Source organism: Corapipo altera, unplaced genomic scaffold (genome assembly GCF_003945725.1).
Source record: "Corapipo altera isolate COAL_440 unplaced genomic scaffold, ASM394572v1 2b, whole genome shotgun sequence".
NCBI classification, from domain to species: Eukaryota; Metazoa; Chordata; class Aves; order Passeriformes; family Pipridae; genus Corapipo; species Corapipo altera.
In genome coordinates, this window is record NW_020884874.1 from 30800684 (window position 1) to 30815008 (window position 14325).

Here is a 14325-nt window from a genome sequence, read left to right on the forward strand (position 1 = left end):
TTTCCCTTATTAAATCTTTTATTCCATTTGTAAATATATATGTGCAAAAAAAGGAATGAACACAAAGAAAAACATGCACATATTTTTTGTCAAAAACACTGGCAGACGCTAGGAATATCCAGATCAAAGGAAATACATATTTCATTCTTCACTGATTTATCCCCACATGCTCACCTTCGGAGGTTTAGGGTATTTCTCTAAAATACACAATTCCACTGACTTGAATGGGAGTACCTATGGAGTAAACGACTTTGTCTTCTTGAGCAGCACCAAAGCTACTGGCAATGGTGGTAGCTTATCACCCTCCTTTCTCTCACTTCAAGTTTGAACATTGGGTTGTTGGAGAGGTCCACAGACAAGCATAACACTGATATCATCAGGACACACTGAATACCAAAATACCTTACAGTTTAGAAGATTGGTGTTCCTCACTCTTCCATGTTATCACAGGGAGGTCCTACAGCAAAAGAGACATTCAGTTTCTGAGAAGAGTTATCCATTTAGTTTCTATTTGTGTAAAAAAGCCTATGTGGCTAAGAAGTATTTCCCACCAGGATATGAAAGCTTGAAAGTTGAATTTATTTTGCTGTTTTGTCATAGTAATACAAATAGTAAGAAATGTTTGGGTGTTTTTTCACATATGAAATTAGAGTGCAAAAGAACAGAAAGGGGAGGTTTCATTGCGATTGGTACAGGAAGATGCACATCTATACACATCTGAGGAAAACTCCCAAATATAAAATACTTGAAATGTTGAAATATATTTATTAAAATAGGTACAAATAGGATAATCGGTTTAAAAAAAGTAACTAACTTTTGAAAAAATGTCCTGCATTGTTTCAAAGCATAGCAATAGATCACAGTGTATCAGAAAGCCTCTTAGAAATATAGTTGGAAAACCTCCAGAAGCAGGAGCTATAATCACTCATGAGACCTTATGAATATATGTTTCACTGACAATGTTCAGTGCTTGCCAGGGCTGCACATTTTCTATTCCCTTGTCATAATCCAAGCTTCCTGTTTTGCCCTTATGTAAGGGCAGACTCCCCTTACACAAAAGGAGAGGTTATTTTTAAGCTTGAAAAGAGCACTAAAATGACATGAGACTGTTTTCTTTCTTCTTCAGGTGTACTTGCTTTCCCAGGAGATTTCCTAACAATGGGAGAAAAGTCACAATTTTTGTACACTAGGAAAATTGCATGTTAAAAAAATTTAATCCTTCATCTTATTTAAAATAAATATAACCCCCCCATATTCAATCAATGCTTATAAAAAAATAAAAGTCTATTGACAGGCAGTCAATAAAGCAGCTTGTATGTATGTCCCAGGACATAAAATGCTTTCTCAACCCCAAAAATGTTGTCTGCAGTACAACTGGGTATTTCTGCAGAAGGTCACTGCATGCTTCTCTTCTGGCTGAAGTGTTAATTGGCAGAAAAAAAGCATGAAACTGAGAGTACAGACAATGGCTCAAGTCAAAAGTGAGTGAGATGCCTCAGTGCTGCAGTGCTTCTAGCTACCTTGACAGAGTTGCAGGTACTCAAAATGGAAAAAAGCAGTCACTTGCACACAATGGAACAAAATGTGCATATTATCATTTAAGGTGCAGTCGCTTCTGTTGAGATTCAAGACAGATGGAAATCAAGTTGAAAGAGAAACTAATTCTGTGTCCTGCTGCTGCTAACAGGCTTGATATTTTGTCACATTAATAGAGCGAAAGTCTGTTCAAAGAATTGCATCAAGCAGGCTCCAAAGGAGTTAAAACTAAAAACTCCTGATTCTGTTGTGTTCTGTGTTGCCTGAGGTGGTAAGGCTTCGCTGCCTGCAGCCTCACTTCAACAAATAAGAATAAAGTTACTTCTTGAAACTATTCATCTTCCTTTGGCTTCCTCTTTCCTGCCTATCTGAAAGAAGTATCACTGCAGAAATCTTGCACCTCTAGTTACAGCAATAGAGTATATTTCATTTAAAATTAGATTAAATATAATTTTACCAACATTTCTAGGAGTTCTTAAATAGAACAGCCTTCAGCACGTTTAGAAAAAAGGCAATGAACAAAACCAACTGCAAAATAGCTCCCCTGTTTCTAGGGGTTGTCATTACAGAAAAGTCACTGGAAAGAACACCTGATTTTGAAGACATTCATATCAGTCTATGATAGTTCCAGTGGGATAGTCACCTTCTGCAACATGATATGCAGCAGCAGAGGATTGTTCTGAGGGGATGTTTCCTTCTGTATTCCAAAGCTTTTTTCACTTGCTCTTTAGCATCTCCTACATAGTCCTCAACATTTTGCATATTTATCTCAATAACATCAAAAGTGTCTGCCTGTTCCTCCACTAGCAGGGCCACCTGCAGAAAGAGCTCGTGAACTTCCTTAATGCGACCTTCTAACTTGACCAGCTCCTTATGTCGTGTCTCTATCTCATTCAAGGCTGAGCGAGCCCCCTTAACATCCGACAAGAGATTCTCAGAGAAGACATCCCATTTGCCTTGCTCAATCATCTCCTCAATCTGGTTGCCAGAAACCTCTTTGCCCATGATCTCAAGCTGCCGCTGAATTCGAATCTTGCAGTTCTCCCGCTGGTTCATCTCTGTTGCATTGTAATCAAACATAGCATCCTGAAATGTGTGCATGAGGTCAACATAGTGGTTTTTCGCTACCCTGGCAATGACAGACATAGCTCCATATTTTGTTATTGCATCTTCACAGAAATCTCTCATCACCTGCAGTTTCCTGTGGATGTTTTCTCCGCGGGCCTTAATGTCTCTGGCAATGCAATTAGTATCTCGTTTGATGCTGCTAAGACGGCGCATGGAAGTAAGGAAGCGGGTGTTTTGCTTTCTGAGCCGGTTGACATCTGCTTTTAGGTGGTCATTTTCTGTCCGAATGTTCTGTATGTCCTTATGAAGAATTTCCAAGGCATAATCAGTCTCATAAAGCAGAATATCGTGGCGTGAATTTTCATCATCCTCACTATCAGAAAACTGTTGGTTGTGTAACCTGGCAATTTCGTGCAGCTCACTTAGACGGTCTTTCATCCTGCCTGTAAAACAGAGGAACAGAAGGAATGAAGTTTAAAGTAACTGAACTATTGGTTTACAAGAATTGAAAGTTCATAACTAATAACTACATCATAGTAATAACTATATCATAGATAACTAACATAACTACATCAAAGATAACTCAAAATATCAGATTTTAAATTTGTTCACAGTATTTCATACAGTAATGAATATCAGACACAAAAATCTGCTGCTACAATGCTTTTCTAGAAAGTACAAAGCTTAGAAACTGAAAAACTGCAAGAGAGAAGACAATAAATCCTGAGGACAAATCCAAAAGAATAAGACAATATCCAACCTCCCTTCCAAATGGCAGTCTTCCACTTGGACAAAAAAAGCCAAACCCTCGATAGGAAGCCTTCAGCTATCAGCATCTGTAGACATGTTAATAATGTAATTTCCTCACTAGAGAAATCTCCTCTAGCTCTTGACCCTTCATTACATCAACTGCCCAAAATGTCACAGTTCCTCTGTCATTCTTTTCCTGAGAGAAGAGTAGGAAGCCTCTAAGAAACACAAATGGCATTTCCCAATGCAGTTGGGAAAGAAAAGTTTCAAAAAATGGTGTGGAAAAAAAGGAAAAGCAAGATTAGTGTCTCCAGATGCTATCGTTGACCATAGGCATTAACAAAATAACACAGCAATAGCAGCATTTTATAAGTAAAACCATCTATCCAAACCTTTTTTTTTTGTATGATAGAAAAATCCTACTGAAGGAATGAAGTAACACTGTTGTTACAGATCAGGATCCATTTTCAATGTGTTTGCCTCAGAAATACTTAACTACAAAAAAATTTAATTAAAAAGCCACAGAATGAGTAATCTATGCAGACCAGTTACATGGTAATAAGACATAAGTCTCCTATATTGTTTACTTGAAATCTAGACCAACAGTCTTTGCAGAAAATAAATTCTGAAAGCTCCAGCAAGAACCTTGCACTGTTTCAGCAAGCAGGAAGATGAAAATCTTTCGTCACAAGCACTGTACATTCCGACCTCATTTAAATCATTAAGAAAGAGAATCAAGTTAAAGAGCACCAAGCAGGGCATCTCTAGATCTCTTTAGAGGATTCGATTTCTGTTTTCCAATAATTAAAGTATCTTCACAGCATTTACAAAAATGCTTTCCACTGTGAACAACATATCCCTTCATAGGATCATCAGCTATTCCCAGGTTAAGAAAAGGCTCGTGTATGTACCCAGTATAATAGGCCTAAATTTAATGTGAATTAAAACTGCAAGTTTATAATCTATTTCATGGGACCGTTAGACATGTTAAAGGTGTTAGGGAGGAGATGGGAAAGATTCTGTCACTGGCAAAGTTTCTTGGGCTTGTATAGTTCTTTGGGGGCATATACTGGAATTGAGAAGTGTCCTGATTAGGATCACATTTATATTGAAGTAAAAAGGTAAATTTCAACTTACACCAGTCCTTTCACAAGCAATGTAAATCAAGCAAGTCCATTAATATCCTGAGAAAAGAGCTTTCATTCAGGAATGCACACATGTAAGATGATTGTTTGAATTTAAAACATAAGCAACATAGCTCCAACTCAATCATACAGAGAAAGCTTTAGAAAATGAAAGATTTCTCACCTACTCCCTCAGCAATAATAAAATCAAGACTTTCACCTTCACAACAATAAGATGAAAAATCTGCATCTGAAAGATAAAAACCAAAATGTGTGGTGCAGCTAAAAAGTCAGATATTTGGGGTTACTTGGCTTTATTTGGGGTATTTGGAAACTGCTACCTTGAGAAACAACCTTTTAGGATTTTTTGCATAAAGAAAAACAGCAGGCTATAATGCAACAACACCACAGAGGTCTTTTCCTATTTCAGCTTCTCATTTCAAACAAAGGGGAACCAGACCTTCCCAAGAGAGGACAAAAACTTCCAAGCATTCCTTGAATAGTGTCAGGGACAGAACTGACACTAAAGATCTGAAACAAATAAGCATGGGAGAGCAAGGGGGAACAGCAATTTGAAACATTTCATCTTAACAGATCAGTGTTTAGAAAAGTTGACCTTCTTTATCAGATGCTGTTGTTACTCGGCAAAGTTTGCATCTACTTTTATGTTGATAGGATTGTTTGTAATTAGAACAGCAATATATTGATACACAGTATCAATTACCAGGACTCAATCTGTAAAATGAGAGTCAGTCTCTCCCTTCATACAAGGCCCAGTGCAGAAGTAGAAGTTGGGCTTCCTGGCTAGGAAGTGGCTCTGCAGACGAAGACCTTGGTGTGCTGGTAGACATGAACTTGAAGATGAGCCAGCAATGTGTCTGGGCTGGAGTAGCAAAAGTGAGGAAGAGAAGGGACCCCTCCTGTCCAGCACTTGAGAGGCCACAGGGCTCCCCAGTGCAATAGTCATAGACACACTGTGGTGAGCCCAGGGGAGGCCACAGAGATGATCAGAGGTGCTGGAGCACCTGACATATGAAGAGAGGCTTGAGAGACTTGGGAATGTTCAGCCTGAAAAACAGGAAGCTCAAGGGAGATCTTGTTGCTGTCACCAACTGCTTAATGTAAGGCTAGACCCTTCATGGGAATGTACAACAATAGCACCAGAGGCAACAGATCTAAGTGAAAACAAGGGAAAAGCCAGCCAGATAGCAGAGAGGTGGGAAAAGGAAGGAAAAAAACCCCAAACCTTCAGAAACAATAGAAAAGGTGCCCAGAAAAGTCTGCATCCTTGAAGATATTCAAAAGATATCCTTGAAGATATTCAAAACTCTACTTGACATGGCCCTCAGCAACCTGAACTACCTATGTGTGTTTTGAGGCGGGCTGGATTAATGTCCAAAGATCCACTCTAAATCTGTCTCTGCCTTAGATCAAAAGTTTGCTAATTTGAATATGAACATTAAATACACTCAACTACTTGTGCAGGTTTATATAAGATATATCTAAAACATTAGAATAGCAAGACATGAACTACTCTAGTGTAACAACTGCAAGTGTATAGATACCTTCATTTTGAGAGTGTGAATTTTAATAGATTAGATGTCAGTTTTATTTTATTTTAAACTACTGTCCATGTTCAACCTGGAACATGTACTTCCACGTTTGTAATTCTGGGCTAGGTAAATCTATCCTTGTAAAAATGAAGTTACTTCTGCAATCCATCATGGCACGTACACCCAAACATACACAGAGGAAATAAAAAGCAGGCCAGGTGATGACTGCAGAGGCTACAACTTTGAAGCCAGATGCTCAGCAAGTGCAGTCAGCTGAGGATGTTCAGTACTCATCTCTTCATGTTAGTGTGCTACTTCTTGGTATTAATCACCACAATGATTGGCTTTCCCATGATGCATGAGAAAGACACAAATTGTCCTGTTGCAATAAGACTGCAGCCTCACACAGCTCTGTATGACATGGGATTTCAGACAAGAAAGAAAATCCACTCTGAAAATCAAAAACAATGCATATGTATAAATTCCCTTTCTGTTTGCCCCATATACATACAAAAGGGAGTGCTGCATAGTATATTTCCATTGCCATGCTAATGTTCTGCAGCCTGTTATCTATGTGGAAATAATTTAAGGAAGAAAACTTACTTTTATAGAAACAAATGAGTTGCACACCTGTATTTATTTCAGCTTTAACATTTGTATATCCACATTTTTGGGGACAAACAGTGAAATAAAGAAGCAGTTTCAGCACAGCATCCATATTCCATTGCCAGCAGCTGGGAAGGAAGGCAGTGTATGTTGTTTCTTCTTTCAGCATTCATAAAAGGCAGCTGTGCTAGTTAATACCAGCTTGTGAGTTACCAAAAGTCTGGTCGGTAATATTTTCAGCCTCAAGTAGGGCCTCCTTACAAGATGAAGATTTTACTTCAGTTGAAGTGGTCTATTTGAGGAACAACAGATATTTCAAAACAAGCCAGTCAAAAACAATTTCTCTCAGTAGTTCTTCTCTCCCTCAGAAGGCAAAAGTCCTACTACAAACCCATGTGGCTCATCCCGTCTCTGAATGGCATGTGATTTTGATCACATGACACACAATAGATGTGAGCCAAAAAACAAGTGGTGAACAATTAGGAAATAACCTGCTCCTAGGCAAAATTACTTCATAGCTAAGTGTGTGTCAGCACATTTCAGTGACTTCCCACATGGCTTGTAGTGGATGTGGTATTGATGGCAATCAACTCAAGATGGATTTGCCAAGTCAGTTACAATACAAATAGTGTGTTGCTGTTGCACTAAAATGCAAGTCATGTATAGGTAAAAAAAGTGTTAAATGCAGCTGAAGCCTTTAATTTAAGAGTTGGAGTCTCAGATTTAATAACAATTTTCAAGTAACTTTCTGTTTTGGAAACAACTGTCTTTGACCAGATTTAATGTTTGTGCCTGTTGTCCAATAATAGATCTGACAATATTAATTAACTTTGAAAACAGACTATCTTTTTTACAATAGGTTTTCCTCTTTCCATAAGAGCTTCTAATTGACTTATAGCAGAGTGCTAGTCATCTTTTCAGACCAAATTCCCTGTCTCCCCAACCATGTCCATCACTAGTGGCACAGCAGGCTTGAATTTTTTAAATCACTCGGGTTTTTTCTCACTTCTCCTCTAAAGGAGCTTGAAGAAACACCAAAAATCATAATCTAATGATTAGGACAGTTTGCATTCTGGAGTTGTTTCAAGATCACATCTGTGTATTAGCAACTATGACAGAGATCAGCATTTCAAAATTTTTTATGGCCTCACTGAAGGGAAGTTAGCCTCTCTGGAGTTCCTTGGATTGGGCAATGTTTAAAAACAGACAAAATGTATCCAGGACTGAACATCCACTGGTTAACACTGAACAGCAGTTATAAATCTACAGAAATCCAGCAAGAAGATGCAAGTGTATCTGAAGACTATTAGACACTGCCCAGCTCACATGGTCGTCAAAGCCTATGTACAGCAGAACACCTCCTTTATACTTGCCATCGCCCCAGTGACAAATGTATGCAGTTGCAAATGTTTCAGGACATTATTTTTTCCCAAAAGCTTGCACGAAGTGTCAACTTCTCTGTTTGTATCAGGATACATTTTTTTATTACAAGCTGATATATTCAGAGAAGTAGGGATGGCTCCATTCTTTGCAGGCTTTTTTGCAGTTGGCAGAATCTCCAAGTCTCAAGTACCTTTCCTAACATAAAGGCTAGGAAAGGCTTCGGGGGTAAAAATTAAACTTCAGATAGTTTGTTGCTTCTAACTCAAAGTAATGAGGCAATAATTGTTTGAATACTGATAGCTTTGGAGGCGCTTCTTTGACTTATCTCAGTTTCTTTACCAGCATTCAAACTCTTCAACGTAAAGGAACTCTCAACTTTTGTATGACAGCATATTATAAATTCAAAGATCTAGGGTGCATCTCATACTTCCTAGATGTATTCAATAAGGTGAACCATCTCAGTGTTTTCTGTTGATTGGTTATAAGGTTTCACAGACATTAGTATCAAAACTAGGGGAAATTGATGGCGTGCATCACATGCACTATAATATGTATTGCATTTTTCACATATTAATGATGAGATTGACCAAAAAAATCTGAAGTTTTAACTTGATACTGCTCAGTAGCCATGATAGTAAACATTATTCCTGCATTGGAGAGGACAGCTTGTTGTACATAGGTTGACTGCTACTAATTACTAGGTTGTCTAAATTTTCACTAGAGAGCTGTGGATCCCCACTGATGAATTTTCAATGCTGGATAGATGATAAAATGGATTCTCGGTATCTCCTCTTGACATTTTTCTCACAACTCATATAAATGAGCAATTGTAACTAGATTTGGTGTTGGTTGGGGAGGGGCAACCGTATCAGGGCGGTAGACAAAAAAAGTGTCTCCATCTTCACTACATGGCCCATTGAAAATTGTAAAGTCTTCTGTGCATTATTTGAAGCCCCTCCCAAAGTCGGGAACTCTCTTCAGAAGTCCTCATGCTTCTGTATATAAATGGAAGTTCAAAGCAGAAAGGTAATGCACATCCAAATTTGGCCACTTCATTTTCTTGAGGGTGCCAGAAGCAGGATAGATAGTTATCGACTGCAGATACTGAAAACTTGCTGAATCCTTGGAATCCTTGAGACCCGTGAGCTGACTCCAATTGGCTTTAATGTGCACAGCTTGCTAAAACCACAGCAACATTACAAAGAGGATATGAACATGCGTCGGATTGTATTTTACCCAAGAGAGGGAAAACAATCCCACCATGGCTGTCTATTCAGTGCTTTCCAGTGCATGCCATAGGCTGACTACTGCAATGTGCCCTTCCTACCACAGGCCATATTAAGGTCTTCAGGTAAAATTGTCCTGAATGGAGACAAGGGGGCATGAACTGTACATCCACAGGCTTGGCAAATAGTTAAGACAGAAGCATACCACTCACCTAAACGGTGAGACAGCCATCCATGCATTTCTTGGCAATTACTACAGCTCGGCATCATTACGAGTCACTGCTCAAGGAAATTAGACAACCACTCATAGGCAGTGCTGGCACTACAGTGCCATAAGTATATACATTATCTAATTAATCACTTCGGCTTCCCTGAAACACATTGGCTCAGTGAAATAGCTACGTACATACCACATTTATATAACTACTATTGCTACCACACAGTGGTATTTATAAGTGATTAAGACATTATGTTGGCATGTGAGTAGAAATACAAGGCTGCATGTGATCATCAGTCAGAAGCAACACGTTCTACCAACATTTTTAAATTAGCACATAGCATTATTTTTAAAAAAACACATATATTTAAAGCTTGTAATAAAGCTTTATAATCTGAGATCAATTACTCTTTAATTTAAAAAAATCCCTTTAAGGTTAAATACTGGGTGTTTTCTTGGTATTTGTTCGTGTGGACCAGTACACATGAGGCTCAGTTTGGGATCCTACTGCAAAATCTACACAACTGTACCTGCACCAAAATAGTTTAAGCCAGGAAATAACCCTCACAGCCACACACGCATACCCACACCCTCAGCCCCAGGACGTGTCAGGTGCTGGCAGGCTTTATGGAAGTTACACTACTTAGCAGTCCATAAGTGTTTACAGGCCCATTCAAAGTACCAGTGAAGCTGAGACAAGATATAGGTGTAATTAGGGACATGCTAGCCAGTGGTACTTAGAGAATCTGTTCCTGATTGGACATATCCAAAGCTCAAGTAAACCTTATTCTTGCTTTCAAAAATAAGTGAGTTGTCACTACCATAAACACAGAACAGAGAAAAGGCATAGCAGGAAAGGCTGGAGTGTGCAGTAATTTCTTGTCTTTTGTGAACATGAGTTTGTCGAAAAATAATCTTGGCAGGTTAACTGTCATAGCAGACAGAGCAAAAGCTGCACACATGATAAGCCTTTTGAAGTCAAGATATGTGACATCATTCTCTCTGATAAACTACATAAATATGGTCTAGATGAGAAGTGCCTAACACTGTGTGATAGGCTAGATAAGATATCCAGACACTCGACACAATCAGTAAAATCTATCAAAGAAGATATTGAAACCGAACTGCATTGCTCCTCTCATATGGAGCCTCCCTGTTCCCCAAGAGGGGGTTCCCAGGAGCTAGTCCTAGGCAGGAGTGGTGCTGCTGCTCCTTGGGAATGATGCTCCTCACCAGAGATGGCTCATGTGGGGGCCACATCTTGGGGAGCAACCCAAAATGCAGATGTAACAAAAAATGGCCTCTCAGCAAAACTGCAAAAAGCGGTAATCCCACATTTGGTGTTGAGATGAGTTCGTTGGATCAAATTAACATTACCTCAGTAATTTCTGCACCATGCTTTGCCCTCCCTGCCTAGAGGGATGACCAGAGTAAAAGAAAATTGATAGGCCAGATAAGAAAGAGTAGACACTGTATGTGGTCCAGCACCTTCATACTTAACACAGCAGTTGTCTTTTCATCATCAGAATTGGTTTTGAATATGTCAGCATTATGATGTGTTTCTGTTATACTCAGAGGCTATCCATATTTTCCACTAGCAACTTGGAAAATGTAACCAAACCCAAGCTTGTACAGTCTCCAGGTGACACTGAACTGGAAGGGATAGGAAGCGAGCATTTGGTGGTGGAGGGGAGGAGAAATTATGAGAATTTAAGGTGATCTTGACAAATAAGAGAAGAATTTACAAAAATCTATAAGGAAATTCAATAGAGACGAGCCTGGTACATTTAGATAAAATTATTCACTCAGATAGAAAGTAGGGAACACCTAGTTTTGTAGCACAGAAGCATTAGTGGAGTTATAGCAGACTGCAAGCTATAAAACAAGCTCACAATATAATGCCATTGTAAAAAAAAAACAAAACCCCATGTCTTATATGAGAAATGGCATGGGAAGGACTGGTTTTACTCTGCTTGGCATAGATAAAGCCCCAGCTGGAATAGTATATCCTGCACCAGTTATCGCACTAGGAAAGTCAAAGGGAGCATATTTGGCATTGTCTCCAAATGGTTTAGAAAATACAGCCCTGGAGGAAAAGGAGTTGAAGTAATTATGCTCATTTTATGCAGAAGACTAGGGAGAGAGACACAGCACTTCAATGCACAAAAGGAGTTTTCTATGAAAAGAGAAATGATCAGTTTGATCCCTGTGTTGACATTGGAAACACACTAAGTAATCAGTTTGTTTCATACATGAGACCTATGTTGAACTGGCTGTGACTAGCTGAAAATTGGATCATTTCTCTGTGGAAGCACTGTGGGATCCTTTTCCTTAAAGATAGAGAGAGGGTACAGAAGTCCCTCTCAGGCCTGGTTTAGGGGCACACCTACAATGCACCAAATGGATTAGCTAATGTCTTAGTCTCCCCATGGCCCCGCATTCCCATGATTTGTTCAGTGCCCTTGCTTCCAGCCTCACTGTGTGTCCCACAGTGTATGTGTTCGCACAGTGCTGCCCATGCTGGGCAGCAATTTGGGTGACTCTTTTCACCCAGCAGTGGCAACTACCATTTCTCCTTCTGGAGCAGATCTTGGTTACTGTTACATTATAGTAGAAAGTGTCAGACGTGGAGCCTAAGCCCACAGCACTCAAATTCTCCAGGACTGATAGAATATGCATTTGTGTTCCATGGCATAAGGTTTATCTGCAGTGTCCAGAAGATATTGTTATCACATTTTACCCATTTTAATGTCTCAAGGTCTTCTGTACCATGCTTAGTTTCTTCATGGAGATATCTTTTGACAACAAGAGTTTAACTTGCAATTTTAGTCTCAGCCAAAACACCAGATACCATATGACTGAATTTCAGTTTCAGAGCAGTGGTCATATAAGGCAGTCAGTGAAAAAAAAAAGGTGAAAATAAGTCCAACAGAGGAGTTGGGCACCTAAGCCATGTTTTCTTAAGAAGGCTGATCTTTATCCTGTTTGTCTGTTTTGAATTTTTAAAAAAAGTTATGCTCATCTTGTAGTCTCACCACTATTTAAATAGTGAGTATCATGACTGGTAAGAAAGCACCATCTTTCAAATTGTATTCCCCTAAACAGTCATATGTTGCTGTTTTGATCCCTGACAGCTTAAAAAACGGTTCCTAAAATACCATCTAAAGAACAGGAACAAGAAGTGCAAGCGTCCGTTTCAGGCCAGTGTTGTTATTCTAGTCATTTCCTTTCTTGGTATCACAGTGACATGTAGTTATCTCAGACATACACGAGTGCTAATTCTTCTTGGTAGGAAAGGAAATGAATATCGGTTCATAGGAAGCAATCAAAGAACTCTAACTTTTGCACGCAATTCCAGATCTGGCCATGATGATGCCCGAGAAAGAAGAAAAAACTATTATATTTTGCCTATAGACCAAATTTTCTATAAAATCTGCTTTGGAGTTATTCATAACCACGTATGAGCACTATGAACGAAATCTTAATTCCTGTTAAGCTGGACAAACAAGGCAGCTGGAAATGCAGACACCGTTGGGACTGGATGAGAAGACTCATATTGGAAACCGCCTCTAATTTTCCCTCATCCTGTGAAAACCCAGCCATCCCTTTTGCCCTCTATGAGGAACAGAGTTAGCATAAGGCACCACTGGACCCAAAAGCCCCGGTCCGCACCTCCTGCCGTCCCTCCTGCCTCCGGGCTTCAGACTTCCCCTCTCGACTAAAAGGGGGCAGTTTCGTCTATTCTTATGCAAAACCGAGGTGCAAAGCGCTCCGCAAGCCGGAGTACGCACCGGAGCTCGCCCCGACAGCAGGTGAAGGAGTAGCCTGACCGCCCCCTCCGGATCCCGGGCTCCGGCACGGCCCAGCACTGCCCTCCGTCCGGTAGCAGCTCCGGGCGGGTCGGCGTCCGGGAACCCCAGCTGATGCTGAGCAGAGCTCGAGGATACGGCTGCGCTCCCGTCCCGGGAGCCGACACCGGCTCCCCGCCGCCGACGGCGAAGTGCCCGGGCTGAAGAAGCCGAAGTCGGTCCGGCCCCCTCCGAGACAGAAGAGCGCTGTCTCGTCTCCCCCGCCCCGGCAGGTACTCACCGCCGGGCAGGACGGGGCAGCCCGGCCGGTTCCGTCCCGCGTCTCTCCGCGCGCGCCGCTCCCACGCGAGCCCGATGCGGCCGCCGCGCCCGCGCCGTCGGGCCGAGCGCTCATCCCGCGGAGCGCCCCGCCCCCCGCCGCCCGGCTCGCCCGCCCATTGGTTGGCGGAGGGGTGATTTGCATGGCGGGCCCCGCCCCGTCGGTCCGTCGGGCAGGGCTGTGAGGCGGGGCGGCCGCGCAGCCCCTGCGCCACCCCTGCGCTGCCCCCTCCCTCCTCCCCCCCGGCCTCGCGGGGCCGTGCTCGGCTCGATCAGTTCCCAGCGCGGGGAAAGTCCTCGCCCGTGGGTGCTGGGAAGCGTGGGTGGGCTGAGGTGGCCCGTTTCTTTGCCGTCGTCCCCGAGGACGTCCCCTGCCCTTCCTTGCCGTCGCCTCCTCGCCGGGAAGCGGGTGCTTTCCGACCGCCGGGCTGCGAGGGCTTGGGGATGGGATTGGGGGTGCGGTGAGACGCGAGGCCGACAAAGAGCGAAATCCGAGGGGGCGAGGGAACAGCTAGGATCAGGCGCCGCCGTGAGCGGGGAAGGGGCGCGTCCCCCCAGCCGCGTCCCCTCATCGTCCCGTGTCCCCCTGGCTGTCTGCCCTGTCCTGTCGGCTTGAGCCGCGCATGATGAGATGGGGCGGCAAAAGAACTTCTACGAATGTAATTCAAATTACTGCTGCTTAGTGTGGGGATGAGAAGCTGTGCTCTTTTCACCGTGCTTCAGGGTACGGGTCAA

At 41.8% G+C, this 14325-nt stretch overlaps 1 protein-coding gene across 3 annotated transcripts; it reads right to left on the minus strand.

Moving 5' to 3' along the window:
• Window positions 1–13629, minus strand: STX11 (syntaxin 11). Of its 3 annotated transcripts, none has more exons than XM_027634177.1 (4): window positions 13553–13629; window positions 4667–4728; window positions 2180–3047; window positions 1–1152 (listed from the first exon to the last, which is right to left on the minus strand). In XM_027634177.1, exons 3-4 carry the CDS (start codon window positions 3040–3042, stop codon window positions 1050–1052), a joined length of 966 nt encoding a protein of 321 aa, XP_027489978.1. In that variant the 5' UTR covers window positions 3043–3047; window positions 4667–4728; window positions 13553–13629; the 3' UTR covers window positions 1–1049. The 3 variants fall into 3 exon arrangements, with proteins under 3 accessions (XP_027489978.1, XP_027489977.1, XP_027489979.1); XM_027634176.1 differs by having other exon boundaries at window positions 4663–4728; window positions 13553–13623; XM_027634178.1 differs by lacking the exon at window positions 4667–4728.
• Window positions 13630–14325: the final 696 nt, after the last annotated feature.

Bases quoted from the DNA above. Each gene is read 5' to 3' on its own strand.
- STX11 (XM_027634178.1), bottom strand. From the start codon at position 3,042: ATGAAAGACCGTCTAAGTGAGCTGCACGAAATTGCCAGGTTACACAAC. The intron at 1,153-2,179 runs GTGACTATCCCA...TCCCATTGTTAG, and splicing joins TGCATATCATGTTGCAGAAG to GAAATCTCCTGGGAAAGCAA.